Source organism: Trachinotus anak, unplaced genomic scaffold, assembly GCF_046630095.1.
Source record: "Trachinotus anak isolate AG129_WGS33_773 ecotype Australia unplaced genomic scaffold, CSIRO_AGI_Tana_v1 ptg000005l, whole genome shotgun sequence".
Lineage (NCBI taxonomy): Eukaryota > Metazoa > Chordata > Actinopteri > Carangiformes > Carangidae > Trachinotus > Trachinotus anak.
The window spans coordinates 19367752-19388564 of NW_027273856.1; the positions used below are offsets into that span (position 1 = coordinate 19367752).

Below are 20813 nucleotides of genomic sequence, written 5' to 3' on the forward strand. Positions count from 1 at the left end.
AGTTGGAGGCGCGCAGCCTGTTGCCCGCAGCTCTAACAGCTCACTGTGATCACTCTTCCTTGATCCATTACTCCCTTGCAAGAATTAAAAATGAACTGATGACAATAAATGTCAAGAATATCCATGTCTTGTTATGATGATCAATCGCAGTCTTCGCTAACCTCAGTGACAAATACATTGCATTTCCTGTTTCTGCTTCACAATAAATGCCACCCTTTGTTTGACCAGCTGAACATTAATTAATGTGAGGCAGCGGTGGGTTTGCATTATCAGTAACTTCCTACAGCTCTGATACAGCTAAGGGAGAGTAAACACTAAACACTGAGGCTGATATCAATTAGATACAATTAAAAACAGTAACAATGGATTACATGAAGACAATCTTTCCTGTCAGTCCCTCACTGGTGTGAAGGCAATTTCAATTCAGTGCAGAATTGGCAGACTCAGCCACTCCAGATTCAGATTCACACAACTTTTTTCATCCCCAGAAGGGCAATTCCTTTGCAGCTTACCCAGTCCATACACACAACTTCAAAACCCACAGGCTATATGTCAGAGCCAATGGATGAGTCAATACAAGGGAATGACGAGCAGTAAGAAAAATAAATAAATAAAAAAAAATGTAAGAAATTGATTAAAATAATACTTTTGTTACAACTCATGAAGTGACTAAATAATTCAAATAATAAAACGAGTAATAAAATGAATGACTGAATTTTAAAGTTTGAATGTAACCATCATTAAAATGACAACTGTCAACATTTCATAGCCTGATAGCAAAGGGAATGAAGGACTTACGATGAAATCTACAATAAAGGTAATGACAGAACATAAATACATTGAATGGCAATTACTGAAAAAACACTATCCATGAATAATGTTAAAGACAGGGTTTGAGTTAATTAATTTCTTTCAAGATTTAAAAACTGGAAATAGTCTTTAAATTGTCAAAATAAATTGGTGTAGTAATGTAAGCAGCCATCTCATAGGGACTTTAAACAAAATAAAAAGAAACTAATGCCAACAATAACTGTTGTATCAGAAATATGTGTAAACAAAGGAACCTAAAGAGCACTTAGAATACAATACAAATTCCTTTAATGAAACAACCCATGGTTGGTAGACAAGATGGAATGGGACTTTGACTCGCTCCAAACAGTGACTTTGATTACCAAGATTTGTTTGTTTCTACAAAATGACAGCTAAAACCCCAAGTCCTTCTCTAAACCAAAGTCTCACTACACTCCAAACTCGGCCCAGCGGTTGGCCACCTACAGAACAGTGAAAAAACAAAGACGAGGGAAAAACCCCTTTGTATCAAAGGCTATCTTCTAGTGACTCCCTGGCCCGTGTTTATCGAATGCTGATTTTAATGTTCCATTTTTATCATGGCGATTAGCATTGTTTAGTAATCAGTCAAACCGAGACTTCCCCTTGTCCGTGTGAGTGTAAACACTTGTCTTCTCAAAACAGCTTCATTTGGATAAAGAAAGAACAGAAATGTCTCTGTGAATGTGATGGTATTGGTTTTTTTTTTTTTTGTATTGTTTGCTAAAGCAGAAGCACATGATGCAACGCTAGTGTTTACAGGGGAAAAAGCAGTAATTGTAGTATCAGTCATATGTGAGCCATGACACATATGACCACCATGAATCAGCCTTTTCTCTCTTTGAAACCAGTCCCATCCATTCACTGTTTTTCCATCACTGTCTGGTTTAGCTCTCTGCCACCAACTTTATATGATCCCCTTTTTTCAATAACCTCAGTTTGCTTTGATTACTTTAATCACCTTTGAATCTAACCAATCTTCAGAGTTTGTGGTAGTTTGGCCCGGGCCTGCTTGGTGGCGTGTGTGTGATTGAGATGAGACACTGAGCGGTGCTGCACTAGCTCATTTGAGCCGAGGCTCAAGAGTTTCCTCGACAGTAGGAAGGAAAACCTTTTGGCGAGGGGGGGGCGGTTGGATGGAGGTAATGTGAAGGAGAGGGTGAGGGAACGACCCAGACGGTGACTTGGCTGGGGTCAGGTGTAAACACATGCACAGCTGGCAGACAGATGTGCTCAGACAAGAGCCAGTGACCATGTCTATGGCTCCTTCCTCTGTGTTCACCTGATGTTCAGCTAATTCAGCAAGAAGAAACTAAAAGTAAGCTTAAAAAAAAAAAAAAATCAAGCACATGTAAAATTGTGTGCAGACATGCTTAAAATATACACAAGGGGTCTTGCAATAGAGAAAAGAAAGAAATTGTGGGGCACAAAGAAATCAAAAGCTCCGGTTACTGCAGAAGTGGCCTCTGCACCTCTGTTACTTAGCGAGTTGAGCGAGTGTGTGGTCGATGAGAGAGAAAGTATAACATTTCCCATTTTCTCCTTTACTGGAGTGGTCTGGGAGACTCATCGGATGGGATTTTAAAAAGATCTTTCAGTGAACTGACATCCGTGAATGCAGCATGATTACATTCCTTTCACCCAGCACTTTCTTTATTTCTGCCGTTATTCAGTATGTGCCAGGTCAAAAAGGACGGACAATTTTGTGGCCAATTTTGTGGATTTTTGTGGATTTTCTGAGATCTCTAATCAAACTTTCAAACAAATGATCTCATGATGTAATGGACTGGAGAGATGCAGGCAACAACAAAACAGACTCTCCTCTACTACTAGAGCAATAACCAAAAGTTTACACCCCGGCAGACACTTTAAATATTTACCAACCTTAGTAAAACAGTCGGGGATTATCCTGTATTGTTATAACACTGAGAAAAAACTCTCATACTTTCCATATTTTCTACTGATTCCATGAGGCTGAAAACAAGGAGGGGGGATCAGATTAAAATCTCTTTGTACATAAACTACCCATTGACTCACTGTCTTCCTGTCGGAAGGAGCAATTAGCTCTGCGAGACAAAGATCTCAGACATGTTAAACGGCTGAAAATAAATAAATGTGGGTATTGCCGTTAGACTTTAGGCCCTGTTTCAATTAGAGCAGTGGCCGTGGTCTGTGTCTCTCACTGAGCTGCTGGCTCCTTCAAGCTCTGCTTCTATGGGGGCTTTTTAATTGCTATGTCTTAGCTGAGAGGGAAACAGAGAGGGGAAATGTACTGTATTCATCTTGGCCTCCCACTATGCTTCACTCATGAAGGCCTGGGGTGATTTATCTCTTTAACGCAGAACACTGTACAGTGAAGTACAGTGCTGCTCAGACAATGCATTCATTCTTCCCATCATGAATGGAGATTTTCTTCCACAGGTCTTTTTTTTTCTTCTTTTCAGTGGATTGATTTATGTGACATAATTTATTATGACCAGCTACCCGAGCTCCTTCAATTTCAGGAGGTAAAATGATCTGGAGATTTGCTAAAATCACAACACCTTCAATATAAAAGCTTTTGACAAAGTCTGCACTTGATATTCATCATTAGATTAGTGGCTGGCATCTGTTAAGCCTTATATAACTGATAAAAGTAGTCTGTGGCTCTTATTTTAAGGATTGCATTCCTTTTCAAACATTCCACACAATCTGCTGAAGTTGGTTGTACTTTCGATGGAGCGTAAGATTTCAAACTCCTCAGTCTTTTTTGCTTTTTCCATATCCAGCTGATGGCAGCCATGTCAACTATCAAAAAGCAGAGTCTGCTTCCTGAGATGACTGATGAGAGATGGTAGCCAGATCTGTATGTGCACACACTCTTTCCCAGCATCCAGACATGTGGGTCACAGAGAGAGGCCAGATACACACCTCCTGATCTCTCTGCTGTCAGATCAACACTTTCTGTCAGCATACCTCTATCTCTCTCTCTCTCTGTGCTGCTCTCACACTCTCTATCTTGTCTATTCACTGTCCTCAGGCATCCCATCAATCATTCTCATTCTGAGCTGCACAGCCCCAGACTTCTCCTCACGTCTTTGAGAATGTTTAAAGGTCTCTTTGTCCCTTTGAGAGCAGAAGCGACACAAGTTTCCTCTCAGATGCGATAATATGATGATGGTTACGCTATTTTCAGGGACACCGCAGTCTCTTTTTTGTGTCTCTCAACACCCATAATAAGCAGCGTGTGCCTAATGCAGCAACGGTTATACCTTTCACCCTTCCCTCTCTCGGTGCATTGCGTGATTACACGCAGACAGATGGTTTGAGTTTGAGCCCTGCCGCCACGCGCTAATATCAGACATGCTTTGAATTTATCTCACATCTTAATGGACGACAGCGTAGACAGGCAGTTTGCAAACTGCAGAACCGTTCCTCTCGCCCTCTGTTTATTACAGTATTTATTTGACTGGATCCGAGGAATGGGGCAAATTGGCCCCTGTGAGAGAGAGACAGAGAAAGTGAGAGGGGTAAGAGCTCCACAATGAATAGTCATGTATTAACTGTTAAGACTGCGGTCACGAGAGCTGTCCAATGCTTGTCTGTCTGATAATAAACCTCATTATGGAGTGATCCCGAACAATCACACCATTCTCTTCTATCCTGTTTCCTCTTGGACAACTCATGCCCCTCCTTCAGGTACTGAAGTCTCTTCCTGCCTCTGGTAATTTTGGATCAAAGCATTTTTTCTGTAAGTATCCAGGCTAATAAGGTGATTAATGATTTTCATCACCCCTTGGCTTTTATAAAAGAACATCTTCACATGTCGTCTTGACCCTAAAGGCCACGGGAATACACTGAGATACTTGTGGTCATTTTTATTTTTTTGTAAGGCCTCTGCAGTAGTTGCAGTATCACATTTCACTACAGTGGCCCACTCACTTACTGAAAGATAAACTCCTTTTGTTGATCTAAAGTGGTTTGCTTACGCTTCATCAATTGGTTGGTCGGTCAAGCAGCAGTTTTGGAAGGAGAGGAGAGGGCGAACAGCTCAGCAGAAGTGGCAGGGGGAACAAAGACTGGTTTATGGCGTGTGGCCATCAGACAGGCTACATCAACACTGTTCGTCAGGACCCAAGAATAGTGTGGAGGGCTGAGTCAGCCTAGCTGTAGCTACCCACAGTAAGGGGAAGAGAGGGAGAAATGTGTGTGTACTTGTGAGATGGCCAGATGCAAAGGGAACAGAGAGGAAAAAGGGGGAGAGAGAAAACAACCCAAGGTTCTTGTTAAAACGAGATTGTTAAGGGTTCCTGCTGTGGGATTTACTTTTTTGCCATTCACCGTTTGACTCCATGACTCTACTCTTGACCTCGTAGCACACAAACACAAATGGGGAACTTGGCCTCCATAACGGGCCTGTTTACTGGAAATGCTGCTCACCAGGGACAATAAAGACTTATGATGCATACAAGGCTCCTGCCGACCTTTGCTGTTGTGGCCTAATGTAACTCCCATACCCACACATGCACGTGTACGCTGCACAGAAAGACAGAAGCGCTGGTAAGCAGCCTACATGTGTTGTACTACATAGACGTGTGACTCATTTTAAGGTAAACCATGGATAAAGACATGTCGGTTCATGGGCTCAATAAAAACCCACATTAAACATTTAGGGGAATGATATTAGGTGAGCACATATGGAAAGAGGTATACCTATTAAAACACCAACATGCAAACATGTAATTTATGGAGTTACTGTTTATAGCAACAGGACGCAGCATTGTCATCGACCTAGCACTTACGGTATTATGCGGTGGAGGGATGAACTGTTTATTTTGTTTATCACTTTACTCGATCGCCTATATTTGGAGTGTGTACATCCTTGTGCGCATGCATTTTCATTTGGAAGTGATCTCCTGTGTTTTTCCTGTTGCAGAGCACAGAAGCGTGTGGTGTGGTAGCTCAAAGCTCTCGCCCACATCAAGAGAAACCATCCGGCCCTACAGCCACAAGCCCCCCCAGCCCCCCACCCCCCCACCCCCTCTCAGGCATAATAACAGAGCCATCAAATAGTCATATTTATAATCTCCGAACGGGCCAATTTTAAAGTGGTCAACTCCAGAGGTATAGGAATTGTTGAGAGCAATTTGCGGTTTTCATTCTTAAAGAGGCACCATCCCAGTGGCAAATGAAATAAAGTCAGTTGCCTTTTTTTCCCATTTGTCAATATGGAAGCTGGGTTCAATTACATCTTTGGCTTTATTCTAATATCAGTTCAAAATGATTTATTTAAATTGGGTTGGGAAAAATTATTTTATTATAATTCTGCTCCATGTTTGTGTGCCACAGAAATTAGGACATTTATCAATTTCCAAAATGCAGTGATGAGATAGAGCCAGCCTGATACAGCATGCACTGCATGGTATTCATATGAAAGCAATTATTGTATATCTTCAGTAGCAAGTACTGTCTGCAGTATTTGTTATCGTTTGTCTTGTATTTATTAAGAGGAAATTAATCACTTTGTTATAAGAAGTTCTTCTAAACAAACCTATGCATTTGCAGTGTTCATCAGAACTGAAATAGCAGTTTTCAGCAATGGAAAAGGGAAGTTAAATGCAAGCAAATAGCATCTGGTTTAGCAACACATTGTGAGCAGAACCACCAGCATATCAGCATACATGAATACATTTCATCTGGTCATTACTGTGCAGTTATGGAGCCAAGGGCTCCTGCCAGTTTCCAGCCTCCTGTCACTTGCCGGCATCTGACACTGATGAAAAATGCAGCATGTTTTCGATCACCACAACATTACCATTCTGTTTTCACTATATGTTGAGATCAGATGACTCCCGAGTGTTGATCTAGTATGATAAATGTAGTGCTGTGTAACACATATTTTACTAACTTTTTTTGTTTAGTCTGCATTTGCCTTTTAAACTCATTATAATAGATGTGTGACAAAGGTCAATCCCTTAACATTTGAAGGATTCAGCCAGTTAGAGATTAAGTTACTTTTCATTTACAGTTAAAAGTTGTACATAGAGCTGTTTATAGTGTAATAAACAGGGTTGGATTAACCCACTCTGAGGGCTCGGAGTAAAAACTAGTGCGGAGCCTATTTGGCTCCCTAGATTAATTTGTGATTGGTTGTGATAATTCGATTATGCACAAATTTATTTAGGAATATGAACGGCCTAATAAACATTAAAGGTATAACAAGTAGATTTGGACAGAGCACCCTTCTAGAAGACTGGGCAGAATGATCAGGTAAAACTGTGAGAGTCACGGTAAGGCCTTTACCAATTCATCTTATATAGTGCATTACGTTACTGGTATACTTGCTTTTAACTACCCTTCCCATGTTCCTTGGGACGGTTGCTTGTGCACATCTTCAAAATGAGCAGACCACTACGTTTTACTTCTAAAATTCTTGCAGCCACACTACTCTAAAACAGAGACTTTTGGAAATGCTGCTGGCCCCATGCTGTTGCAAGTCATACCAGTCTCTCTTTCCCATTGTTTTGTGTCAGCTTCACTATCGACTGCCTGATAATGAGAAAAAAAAGAGTATGTCTAATATCCGTAAGCAAAACTTATGTAGGCCTCTGATGGATGTACAGTTCACCCAACATTATTCTAATATCAAAAGCCCCAAACCAAAAAAACTTTCCTAATACTTAAACCATCATTGCAATATTTTCCACTTCTCTGACCTATTGACCATCTTGGTTTAATCCCATCTGATGCAAACACAAAGAGTATCTCATATTATATTGTTTTGGAGAGTAAGCCAGCCTTTTTAGAAACCCAGACATCTGCAGTTTCAAACTACACTAACATCCAAATCTAAAAACTCAAATCCACATAAAAAGGAAGAAGCTGCAGTTGACCTAAAGGCCAACTATTCAATGATTTCCCCCTGACTTGAAAATGTCAGAACTACTTAATATTGCAGCCATCTTATCACATTGTTTACTGATGCTGAACCCTTTCAGACGCCTGTTGGACTGTTGATATGCAATGCCAGACCCATGATTGTTAACTCCATTGTCCTTTCATCTCTGTCCTTTTTTTTTTCACTCGCTGCCCCTGAAGGGTTGTGCTCATGCATGCCACCCTCATAATCAGCCATTCTGATATTCAAATGAGTACAGAAAAGCATTATTCGCACATGTGCAGTTGATGACCAGAATACATCAAGGGACAGCTGGCATGAAAATGGCCTCTCATTTTTCTTTATGTTGTAAAACAGGAGATTAAAATGGATTGAAGAGAGGCATAAGGAAAAAATATTGGGGGGAAGAAAGAGGCCAAACAGAGGGAGCTGCAGAGCTGTTAAAACACAGCCAAATTACAGTGCTGTCTGAGCAGGAAGGAAACCGAGCTTTATACACTCCTCAATAACTTCCTGTTAAACATCCGCAAATCACAAACTCACAAAAGGATTGCAAAAAGAGTATACCAGAGACCTAGTGTCATCTAAACACTGGCTGTGTATTTATGTGACTCCACTTGTAGGAAGCTGACCACCACCAGGTTCCCGTGAGTGTGAGTGTGCAAGTACATGTGCTGGATGGGATGTGTGGATTATATAGAGGAGGATGTTATCAGCATGGCAGTGATGAGAGATGAATGGTGTCCCATGGGGCCGGCTTAAGCCCCTGCACATGTGCGCAGCACTAGCTCGCTAAAAATACGACTCCTGGATACTTTTCCGACTTCTGGCTCTGTCCATAAATCAGCAGCCGGACAGCAGGGCTTGGACTTGGCAGGGTATCAGACGTGCCTCCAGTGACTAGGCCTGTCCGTCATCCTGCCACTGGTGCCTCGAGCTGCTTAATTAATGTGGCAATTGAACGCTGCATATCATAATGAACACACAGCCCCTCTATCTGAGCCTTCCTGGCCTTGTTATTCTTGGTCCCAGTTGAGGATACGTCCCTGTGTATGTTCGGATATTTATAGGTAATGGATCTATTAAAATGCATGAGAACGAATTAAAAAACAAATAAATGCAAAGGTGCTCAAACGAGCTTGGAATGTTTGGAAAAGGGATTTTCGGTTTGATGTGTTTTCACAGCATAGCTGTCGAATTTATCACCTTCACTTTTGTTGGTGTTACTCCGTCGCCTCATTTCATCATTAAGAACACACAGACTGCTTTTGCTCCAGAGATTTTTCATTTTCATGAGGATTGGTACTCACTGGAGTGTAAAATATGCTCAGGAAGCTGACTTAAAAGAGTTGAGTAAGATGTCCAGCTGCCCTTTTCAAACAGAAGAAATAAAAGGTACACTTTCTCCAACCAAGTGATGACAGAGAAGTACATGTGGGTCTTTTTCCACCATTGACCTTACAGAATATCTAACCTTTATGGAGGGTTATAACTCCTAAAACTCATTGCTCAGCTCCGAGCAAGAGGGAAACTGTATCAATCTGACAGCCACAGGTAGAGGTTAATGCCTCTCCATTTGTAACTCTTTGCTCTGCGTAATGCCACCTCCCTTGGTTATAAAGACTTCATAAATCACGTGTGTCTATCCTCTGCGATTCTCAGACTGGAGGCTGATTTACGACTACAACTTCTAGCAGACTTCTCATCTTTTATCCTCCTTTATTGCCCCCCCCCCCTTCTCTATGCTGAAGCTGCTATTCCCTCAACTCTCTTTTTCACTCTCTTCTCCAGGTGTCTGGACTCTGACTTAGCACCACAGCTAGCCAACACACACACACACACAGGAAAAGGATCTGCTTTCAGGGAGGGCTAATAGGATGTGACATCATTTATGGCCGACTGGGGGCAATGTGTGACATGTCAGCTCTCTACAGTGGGATGTTTTTCTGTGAAATTTTTCAAACCTGCCATAGTGTAAATTTTTAAATAAAGTCACACAATGCAGCAGATACTGTAGGGCCTCGAAGCAGGGGTGTATGGGGTATCTCTACCTGGCTGCTGACAGTGGAGGATCTCCTGCCATCACAAATCATGCATTTTGATCAGTTTGACTCTGCCCTGAGCTGGGGAAGTGGGCTTGTATATAAATTTGGCCATCTTCCCTCTGAATTATGACCCAGGGCTTTTGATGGCGAGGTAGCTGCATGCACATGATGCACTTTCCAGATCAGTGCAAAGAAATCAACATACTCAATGTCAAATCCTACACATGAGAGGTATTTAGAGGGCTTAAATTTGTGAATTTGAGGTACCTGCTGATATTATATGAGATTATAAACCTCTCCAATACAATATACCTCTTCCTTCTTTCACAGATTTCTACTCCAGTAACCAGTCTAACACTTATTATGTTTTCTTGTCTCAGGCCAGATGCTATTTCTCAAGCTCCGCGGTTCTTGTTGTACTGGGATGACCTTCATTGAGTTAACTTTGAATCCCAATCCAATTTCTCTGTGCAACTTAAAACCATAAAAAGCAATTTTTAAAGAGTCTTTGTTTCGGTCATTGAAGAAAGGAAACAGTCTTTCTTGGATATGTTTGTAGTCAAAATAGAGAACTCTTTGTTTTAAAAGACTTTCATTTGTTATGGCTTCATGTCTCTATTTCTGCCATGGAGTTGGGTAAAAACTTATTCCAGGTTAGCCTTTGCCTGTGTGTGAAAGTGTGTCTTTCTTTGTATGTTTGTGCATCACTGACAAAGCTATGGGTTGTGTCTTTTAGTAGTCTTCGGTGCTGAGGAGAGAAGGGGGCAACCCCAATAATGTTGTTTGACAGTTGGGAGCAGGGGCAGCTCAGCGATGGTGTCCCACAACGCAATTGTAAAAACAAACAGCGTGTGAGTGTGTGAAAAGGGGTGGGAGATATTCACCACATTCTGGAGCAACATATGTATACACACATACTCTACATATACATGCAAACTCCCAACAGGCCGTGCATGTGTTAGACTTTAATCCAGTCCACTTCACACATTTATGAGAAGCGCAACCTCTCTGTGTCCCAGTTTCTCTCACTTTCTCTCTGTTGTTCTTTCACTGCAGGCTGAGGGGTTTTAATCCTGTTATGACCTGTCAGGATTAATACAACGACAGGTCAAACCAACACTGTCAGGATTAATACAATGACGGGTCCACCGCCAAACCAAGATCAGGAGTGTTGACACAGGAGAAAAGAGCGACTGTGTTTGCCTCTTTAGTGGTTACTGTCAAACCATCATGAACTAAACCTGACTATACAGAGAGCAGAGGTACCCCAGGGTTCTCATTTGTTCTGTGTCAAGATGGCAGTAATTGGCATTGGAGACCACTAAAATCTGAGCTTTGAGATTGCTTCATTATTGATTAATTTGCTGATTATTTCATGAAATCTCAATACACTGTGGGAAAAAATTTACATCAAAACTCCCCAGAGCAACAGTGATGTCTGAAAACCTGATGATATTCACTTCACAACGATTACCAGTAATGACAAAAAAAGCAGAATTCCTTTCATTTATAAACTGAACCAGAGAACCTTTTTTGCGTGAAAAATTATCACTCAGGTGACATTCTCAAACCTCAGGACTATATTACCTGACATGACTGTTTCTTAAAACACCATTTGCAGTAACCACCACCTCTTACATCAACCAGTTAATGGAAAAAAAAAACTAGAACCTTATATCTGGAGCATATTAGGATCCGTTGTGACAAAACTTCAAACATGCATTGCAGCACTTGCCCAGCTGCAGCAGCAAAGTGTGATACTATTAATTTCAAAAAAAAAAAAGGGTTGAAATGTGTCCTCTCTAAACGCATGAGCCGGGAGGCCATAACCATCCAAATCACAATAAATGAGTATCACAAAAATGGACTTCTATTTCTCGATTTGAAAAGATATATCAAATGCCAGATGTATTAACCAAAAATGTAGCAATGACAGAATCATTTTCTAATCAATTTCTGATTTATCTTACCAAAGCACCTTCAAGCACATCAGACAACAAAGGAAATATTGTAGATACTAGTACAAAGTATCTTGGCAGTGTGTTCAAATGTATTCTCAGTCATCCAAACACACTGATGAGTCTCTACTGCACAATGCATAAAAAATAGAGACTGTTTTCAACTTTGATTTCGCACTTGCCTCTCTAGTGCTCAGCTTAGTGGTCAAGCTTTACCGCAGTGTGCAGCAGTGGCCCTGTTTGGCCTAACTTAACAAACCTCATTATTAGACAAGGGAATCTCTTTATGACAGCTACTTCTAACTAATGGCTCACTCTTCAGACTGGCTGGACACATAATGCTTTCAACAGCAGTGAACCGGCACTGCCCAGCCTGGAGCTTGTGAGCTGTTGAACAGACAAGGACACACAATGTGAGTGCATATATGCGTGTGGTCATGTATAAGGGTCTGCTCTGCCGTTATTGGATCTGCAGGACACAGTATGTTGACCCATGGGACAGGGGTTCACACCAACGCACACGCTACGACACACAAACACACGCTGTGGTTTCTCCTGCGGCCGCTCAGCTCATTCAGACTCTGACCACCATCAGCAGCCCCCCCTGCCTCACTGGCTCCCCATCCCCCGGGGATCGCACAGCATCGCTGGGCACTCACATCCTCGGCTGTGGGCGGAGAGCCAGCAGCTGGGGCTGAAGCTGGGGGACGCGCAAAGGGCAGAGGGGGAAATCTGAGAGGAGGATTTATTAAGGAGAAAAAAAAAAGGTGGATGTGAAGAGGCAAGGGAAAGAGGAAAAGGTGGAGGGGAGGTCGGTGGGGGTTACGTATCACCTAGTTTATCATATACAAAAGTCCCAAGTGTGCCTGTCATCCTGGAGACTGAGGTAGGGCTGGGAGCTGAAGAGTAAACGTCTGTGTGCTGATGGAGATGAGGCGATGGTGACATAGGCTACATTATGGCCATTGAACGAGAGCTGGAGTTTTCCTATATTTACAGTTATCTCTTAATGTAAATTACATATATTAAACAATATGTAAGATGTATTTTCCTGTCAAAAAAAAAAAGTGAAATGTTTATTTGTGCTTGCTGACCTTTTTTAGCCACCAATAAATGTGTTCAAAGTTCTTCTCTGAAAGCTATTGCTCTGGCAAAAAAATGTCTGTGATTCAGCTTTGTCCACTATTGTTCTGGGCTCCCGTCAAGGAAAAGAAAAAGCTGTGTCATCATGGGTGAAGTAGTGGAGGGGAGGGAGGGCAGTAAAGTGGGAAATCTGGCTGGTTCCCAGGCTTGCCCTCTAGGCCTACTAATGCCTTCTTTTCCTGGACACACATCAGCACATCTAGAGTGTGAGAATAGAGGGAAAGGAGGAGGCAAAGAGGGGACTGAGAAAAGGAGACACTGAGGGAGTGAAGATATGGAAAGATAGCAAGAAAGGCAGCCTGTGGGGATATCAGAGGAAGAGAACCTTTGCTCAGCAACAAGTCGGACTTCCCCAGCATCCTTTCCTCAGTGTAAGGCCCTGCCAGCACCACATAAACACAGTGAACCTGTGGAAAGTTTCACTCCTCTCTAGAGGGTCCCCTTCTCTCCTTGCTCATTTTATTTCTGTCTATCTGGCCCTCAACTTTCTTGTCTTGTTTTCGGAAAATTCCGCTGGTGGTAATGGTGTGCGCCCCTGCAGCCCTAACGTCTTCCATGTGACCATCATGGAGGCAAATTTCCATTTTGTGTTTGTTTAAGACAAACAGATCAGTTGCCACTTCATTCATCTAGTTTACCTCTCTGTCCTGGAAGCTGAAGTTCTACCAGGCGCCCGCGTGGGTGTAGGGCTCTAAAAGTTGGCAACACCTCAGCCCAAAATTCCCCACCCCCACCCCAACCCCAGCCCCAATCCAGCCTGTCACCTCCCTCCCTGTGCTGCACTTTATTTTCAACATCATGTGACAAAGTTTTTGTCGTCAGGCTTGAGGCCAAGAGGGAATTGGAGATGGAGACAGGGAGAGATATTTGCATAGACTTGTTAAAAGTCACCAATTAGGAAAAAGGCCTCACACATAGTGGCTTGGGCTTTGCCAGAGTGTACTCTGAAATCAGGACAACATCGCCATCTGCAGGAGAATAGCAGGATTCAAACCATTAAAAAATCTGCCACATCAGTGCCACCAAACTCATACAATTACTACAAAATGAGGAGTAATATTATATTTTTGATATCTTTTGTCCTGACACCACAGCGTAAGGACAGGTCAACATAAGTGCTTTGCTACCTGGCCTCCACTGCTACAGGTGGCGCTCTGAGTCCATTCTCCATTCATGACTGTGGTAAGAGCTGGATGATGGCCTTGTTTGTTTAGCCAGCAGTGTTGACGCCCACCCACAGGTGCCAAAGGTATAGTGAGTACTGTGCCAGCTGTTTGCAAGCCACAGCAGCCCCTGCACTGCTTGGCTTCACCCTGCCTGACTGCCTGATCTCACAGGAAGGGAGGAAGTGGTTGAGTTACCCAGCAGCAAATTTGAGGTTTATAAAGGGAGAAAGCCATAAAAAAAAAAAAAAAAAAAATCCAAGTGCACTTTCCTTTAACTCAGCAGCTAGCCAGAGTGAGTTACTCCATCCTAATATGTAATGAATTCCTTCATTGTCATTAGTCAGTGTTAGGGTTCCTCTCAACACACAGAGATAGGACAGAATAAAGGCGACACACTACTGTTTTTAGTGTTATGACTCAGTACTTAAATAAAGCGACGAAAGGCAAGTGTTCCAATTTCATGGAGCCTTGATTGCCTTGTAAAGTCTGATTCATTACACTATTAATCTGCTGTTACCTGTGTCACACCAGGGAACCATCCACAGCGACCACAAGCAGGCAACACATGCTCACTGTGAGGCCAATAATCGGAGAATGTTGTTCATGATATCAGTCATCACCCTGGCAAGTTAGTTAAGAGTGCACACACAGTCCAACTGCAGGGGAAATGCCTTTGATTTTCTCATGATAGCATAATGCTGCATTTCACTTGAGATGTGAAATCAGTTAGGCATGTCTAGCATTTGTATTTCATGACGGCTTACCTTAGCATGGTGCTGTCTTTGCCAAGTAGTAATGGGAAGAGGGGGTAAGGTTGAGAGAGCTGGGAGCTTTGACTTGCTTGTTATTGCCAGTACAACGAAGCTCAGTTCACACTCAGCTGTGGCATATTTGGAAAACTTCAAGCAAAGCGGCGAGAAGAAAAAAAACAACTTTTAAATCATTTCCACTCTTCAGTAAATTACAACCCTGCATTTTTAATTTCCTCTCTCCATACAATGTTATTCATTGGCATCCAAGCCAAACATGGGCCCCTGCAGCCTGCATAGCTCTGCAGGACAAACTGTCCTCTCATGCAGTCGCTACCTGTCAAGAGCACAGAGGCATGACTGAAAAAAACGCATTCCTTGATGTACAGCTGAGAGGTGTGTGAGGTGGAGGAAAAAACGTAAAAAAGAACAAATCAAGAACAAACCACTGAGTGTAGATTTACTCTACGAAAATGATTAAGTGCCCAGAATTTGGACTCTGTTTACAACAGGAGGGGATTGAGTTTAAATCTAATCACTGATAGCAGTCAGTGGCAATTATCTTAATATGTTTGTCCAGATGAATACTAGCGGTTAAGTGGTCTCTGCAGTTTTAAGAAAATCTTGCCATGCTAAACTCAAATACAACAGAAATCCAATGTATTGAAGATACACACTGTTTCAATGTCAAATGCTGACTTCGTGGACTTACCATACCAATATTTCATGGCAATAATATTGCTATTACACGCTAAGAGGAGAATGTGCATACCCAAACATGCTTAGTCAATGCCTCAGGAAACCGTCTAAGCTCCTCTAACCACTAGAAAGAGACAGACTTGGCTGCTGAAATAACATTAAGAGCCTGTTACTATAATAGCAAAGCCTCATTTGTTAGCATTACATATCTAAATACCATCTGAAAACCATGGCTCATTCTGATTAAGCAGGGTCTTGTAACAGTGTAACATTTCAAACAGTTTTACATCCACCGTAGTGTGCAGGCCACATTACTGTATACCTCCTGTTTGCAACCAAGCAACCCTCCAGTCCAGAGTTAAGTTTCATGTGTTAACAAATCTAAAAAGCATTTTGTTTTACTTCATCTGCATCTTGCTGAAGAAATATCATTTAAAAAGGTGTTTTGCTATCACAGTGTATCTGCTTTTGTCATCAAGTCTGAATACTGTAGGGCTGTTTGACAGAGATGTCGAACAGGTTTGAAACATGAAAGAGGATATGATCTCAGTTAGTACGCCAGAATAATTTTAGCCAGGGTTCTGCTAATTCAGCTGTTTCTGTGCCACACAAGGTGATAGGATAAGGCACCTGGCTTTTGCTAAGGCAGGCCTTGCATGTCTCTGTAATCCAGAGAGACAGCAAGGGCAGGGCTCGAGCTTCTCCTTAGATTTAGCCCAGAGCACAACAACATAATCATGTCATTGCCCTTGGGCCATTCTGCCACATTGTTGTTGCGGGTGGGAGACACTGGATTTGATTTCAGCAGACTTAGCTGACCTCTGCTTCATGGCCCACCAGAACAGGGGAACTACAGCAGGCTGTCCTCCATGCTGGCACTCAGCCTAGCCAAACATTTTAACTGCCACAGACAAAAACAAAGACGCTTCGCCTTTCTTTCTCCCCATTTCTTCCAGTTCTAAAATATTTTTTCATAAAGCATTGAGAGGACATGTTTCTACTAACTTTTTGGTTCATGCAATTTTGAGCTGCTGTTGTAAAATTCTGCCAAAATTCCTCTGCACACCCCCTCCATCTTTCTGCTCCAGTGTTGATTATTTTGCTTTTTGTCTTTTCTTTCCTCCTAAATGTGTTATTCATCCTGTTCTGTGTGTCTCCAGGCACACTTCAGAACTGGATATAAAATAAACAGTCGCGTTTTTGCCCCCTGTCGCTACGCCTTGACTGCATATACCTGTAACAATAAACAGCTGGGTTTCTGGGCTTGTTTATACTCATCTCTAGTCGTTTGAGGACAGAAGCACAACAGGAACTAGACTGTGTGTATGGATTTGCTAGGCAGACGCCTACTACGAAGCACCGGGTTGGTGGACGCTACTAGACCATGATAGAGCGGAGGCTGCTGGCAGGTAGTGTGCACTCTGTCTGGCAGAGCTGAGGTTTACCTTGGAGTGACACCAACCATCTGCATGCTATAAGGACTAAATTGCCAGCTTGATGTCCAGCAAGCGAGACAAAACCGTTCCACATACATGAGAGTGTGTGTGTTTGTGTGCCTTTGTGTATGCATGTGTGTGGCTGTAGAAGAGAACCAGACAGAGGCAGAAATGCAAAGTCAGAGAACAGACACCTAGCGCTGGCTAATAAGCACTATACAGTAGCTGTTCTGTGAGACATTTTTATTAAATTAAAATTCAATTAAAGCAGACCTAATAATTTTTATTTTCAAATTAACAACTATCTAAATTACTCTGCCCCGTCTCCACAGGTCCTCTCAGCTCTATAGAGCCTTTTTAGTGTCTTTCAGCTGACTGTTCTGGTTTTACAGACAACAACTTCTGGCATTTTGGGTCACTTGCTCTGCTCTAGTGTCATTTCCAGATGCAACGTGAGGCAGTTTTCTGCTAAAAAGCTCAGATAGACACTGTCTACCACCTGCACAGCACCAAACAGCAGGGTGAACATAGTGGAGCATTAAGCAGCTAAACAACCACATATTTCCCTCTGCGGCTGGTGGCAAACAGCACAGATAAAAAAAGGAGAGTAAATATTTTACTTTAATCCATCATGTATCAGGAAACACAACTCCAAATTAATCTCTTTGTTTGCTGGAAGTGTAAACAAGTACATCCCCCATAATAACTTCATAATGTGATAATATATCAGTGTTGTGTTTACTGCTTTTTGTGATGCCCCCAAATCGCCAAATAAGTAAACGACTGCAGGTTTTAGTCAGACAAAGAGAATATTCTTGTGATTTTATCTCTACAAATAAATAAAAACAAAATCTTTGCAATGACACCGATTATCCATCTAGGATACATGTTTGTGCTTTACTTGTCTCTGATAAGGAGCACTAAGTTACAAGACCTTATGCAACTTCTCCCAGAGGCAACATCAGTTTTGATAAAGCCTCTCAAAAGAACTGATGGCAGACCAGTGGCTAAGCATCTTAAGGATATCTAACATCTAGATAGTACTTCCTACATCCTGTCTGAATGCACTTTATTTATGCCCTTAAGCTTGAGTTTTGGTTGTGAGTCGAGGGGTTACAACATGGCTACAGAGCTTTAGCTGATGTGTGCCTCCTCAGAAGAAATCTCAAGATTACTGCAGCTAGAGACTGGGGTCATTGGTCAGCATATGTTTGTTTGTACAAGTTTCGAGGAGTAGAAATAGTTGACGAAGAACAACAAAGCCAATTCCACTATAAACCTTCTGCTCACCACGATTGCCACTTTCTATAAATGAATAAACATAAACACGGTAGAGCAGTAGTCTCCTAATCTGCAATGAGACAACGGAAAATACTAGCAGTAGTAGTAGTAACCCCTATGCACTGATTATAATTTATGTACCTGACCTCTTTCATACAACATGTCGCACCAGACTCACGCACACAGGATTTGCCGGTTGGTCCCTTCTTTTTTTCTGTGTCATCCTCTTTCCTGTTGATCTTGGTCAGTAAGTAAAAATGTACACTGTGGACAGAGACATGGTATGGGAACACTGATGAGAATCTTCCAGTGAGCAATGAAAGTGCAGTTACGAGCTGACAAAGGAGGGTTGTAATAAGGTAACCTTGAGAATTGGCGGTTTGTGCTATAAAGTGTCTAGCTGTAGCAAATTCACTAAATCTAGTTGGGATTATGGGTTGGCCCACACACAATCATCATGGTTTAGTCAGGTATGCAGTGAAAGTTTCATAAATAATCTTCCCAGCGTCTCAAGACACAACACGCCGGACAGACGCCCTAAACTCAGCTGACAAGAAAATTAAAAGCCTTCATTACCCTGAAGTCATCTAGGGGAAACAAACTTTAACAACTCAGACAATCACAGTATGAGCGCTGTTTGGCCAATCCCCAGCCAGCTCTGGGGCTCTGATTGGTTTTCCAGAAGGATGTGGGACTCACAAGTGTGGCAGCTGCTTAAAATAAAGTGACAATTTTTAATGGGGTTTCAAACCTCAGCGAGTCATTGCATCCTGCCAAGCCCCGAATGATGGCATAGGTCCAAACCCCGGTTTTATCGAACAGGACACGGAGGAGTGAGCTTGTTCTCTCAGCTCAGCACCATTAGGAGGCCTGGATGCAGTCAACCGTTCTGGGGAGTTGTGTTTCCCATCAGCAGGAGCTTTTTATATGTGCCATACGTGCACATACGCTAATATACTGTGCTTTCAAATCATGTTTTTGAGGTAAATGTTCTCCTGATAATCGATGGCATCAAAAAATCCTGTTAAGCCGAGCTAAACCTAATAAGGCTAGGTCAAGTTGTGAGGTCTGGGAAAAGCTGTTTTCAGGATGATGATAAAATCCTAATGAAAAACATTCTCCTTAGATTTTCACTTCCAATGTTATTTGAGTTTAATGTGTGCAGTACAGCTTCATTTCTTTTGACTGTCTCTGTTACAGTCAGTTCAGTCTTAACTCTACGAACAAGGGCAGCTGAAATAGGTGTTCAGTCTCTCTCTCTCTCTCTCTCACACACACACACACACACACACACACACACACACACACACACACACACACACATACACATACACATAGAGAGAGAGCGAGGGAGAGAGAAGAAGTCAGGGACTAACAGGAAATGCAATTACTGTCTGTCTGGGCACAGCATTCCTCAACAGTATGGTCAATTTCACAGCAATTTTACTGAGTCAACAGGTCATAAGTAATCATAATGAGCACCTTAATGTTTTCACACGGAGCAGAGCACCCTCTGTGGTTTTATCTCTTGGCCATTTGATCCTTCTAATCATCTACAAGCTATTTAAATTGTACACAGGAGCTGCGGGCTCATACAAGTCCCTCAAGGAGGCCCACCGCCTCCATGTTTGTGGAATACTGTCATTTAAACACTGTGTCAACAGGTATCAGGTTCCCCACATGCTTTCTTTTTTGTTCAAAGGCTGGCGGTGTACAGTTAGTGGACACTGTGCTGACAGTGTGCTGTCAGGGCCTCAGGTAGTCGGTAAATATTTTATGCTGCAGGTCATTATGGCACCACACTTTTCAAGTTGTGTCTGACAGGTTAGAGGTAGGCCTTTGTGGGTGACTGTGCTGAAGATTACATAAATAACAGCTTCAAAATGAATGGCTGCTGGGCAGATACTGTACCTCTAAAGTGTTGCCCGTCCCATCACTTGATCAAACAGCCAGCCAAAGTGAGTGAAATAAGATCTGGCATCAATGGCTTAAAGGATTTCTTTGACAATTGCAATACAGCTGTTACTTTGTTATAAGCTATTCAGACAACTAGGCCCATAAAAAACGGCCTGTAACAAGAAACACATTTCTTATCTTATTTTTTTTTGACTCCTATGCTGGTTTTAGCACTGGTAGCAGCATGGTTTGAGAGATAGAAATATCTTTATATATATTTGGTCCAGACTGACATATCTCAACTGCTATTTGATGGGTTATCGAGAATTTATTTGTACAGACATTCATGGCAAACAGAAGATAAAGCCTACTGACTTTATAGTCCCCTGACTTTTCCTCTAGCACCTCAAGCTTGTTGACATTCTAGGTTTTTAGTGAAATATCCTGACTGGATGGATTGCCATGAAATTTGGTACACATATTCATGGTCCCCAAAGGATAAAGCCTAAGTCATACTGAGGGAATTTTCACTTATCCTGTGAAATATCTGAAAATGTACTAAATGATCTGGCGAACAAATTTCAGTTTGCCCTGAGGATGAATCATATAAACTTCTCCTCTAATTCCACTATGAGGGTTAATTTGTGGTTTTTAGTGAAAGGTCTCAACAAATCCTTGATGGATTCACTGACTTTTCTCTCTAGCGCCACCATCAGGTCAAAATTTTAATCTGTC

General features: G+C 42.1%; 1 protein-coding gene across 5 annotated transcripts in view; it reads right to left on the reverse strand.

Moving 5' to 3' along the window:
- The window catches only part of runx2b (RUNX family transcription factor 2b), a 115762-nt gene that overhangs the window by 82664 nt on the left and 12285 nt on the right, over nt 1-20813 (reverse strand). For 3 of the 5 annotated variants that reach the window (XM_071478746.1, XM_071478743.1, XM_071478744.1), the window contains exon 4: nt 14782-14916. The exons of the other annotated variants lie outside the window; for them this stretch is intronic. In XM_071478746.1, coding sequence (XP_071334847.1) covers nt 14782-14916 — 135 coding nt within the window. The remainder of the gene's footprint in view (nt 1-14781; nt 14917-20813) is intronic. 5 annotated transcript variants of the gene reach the window in all.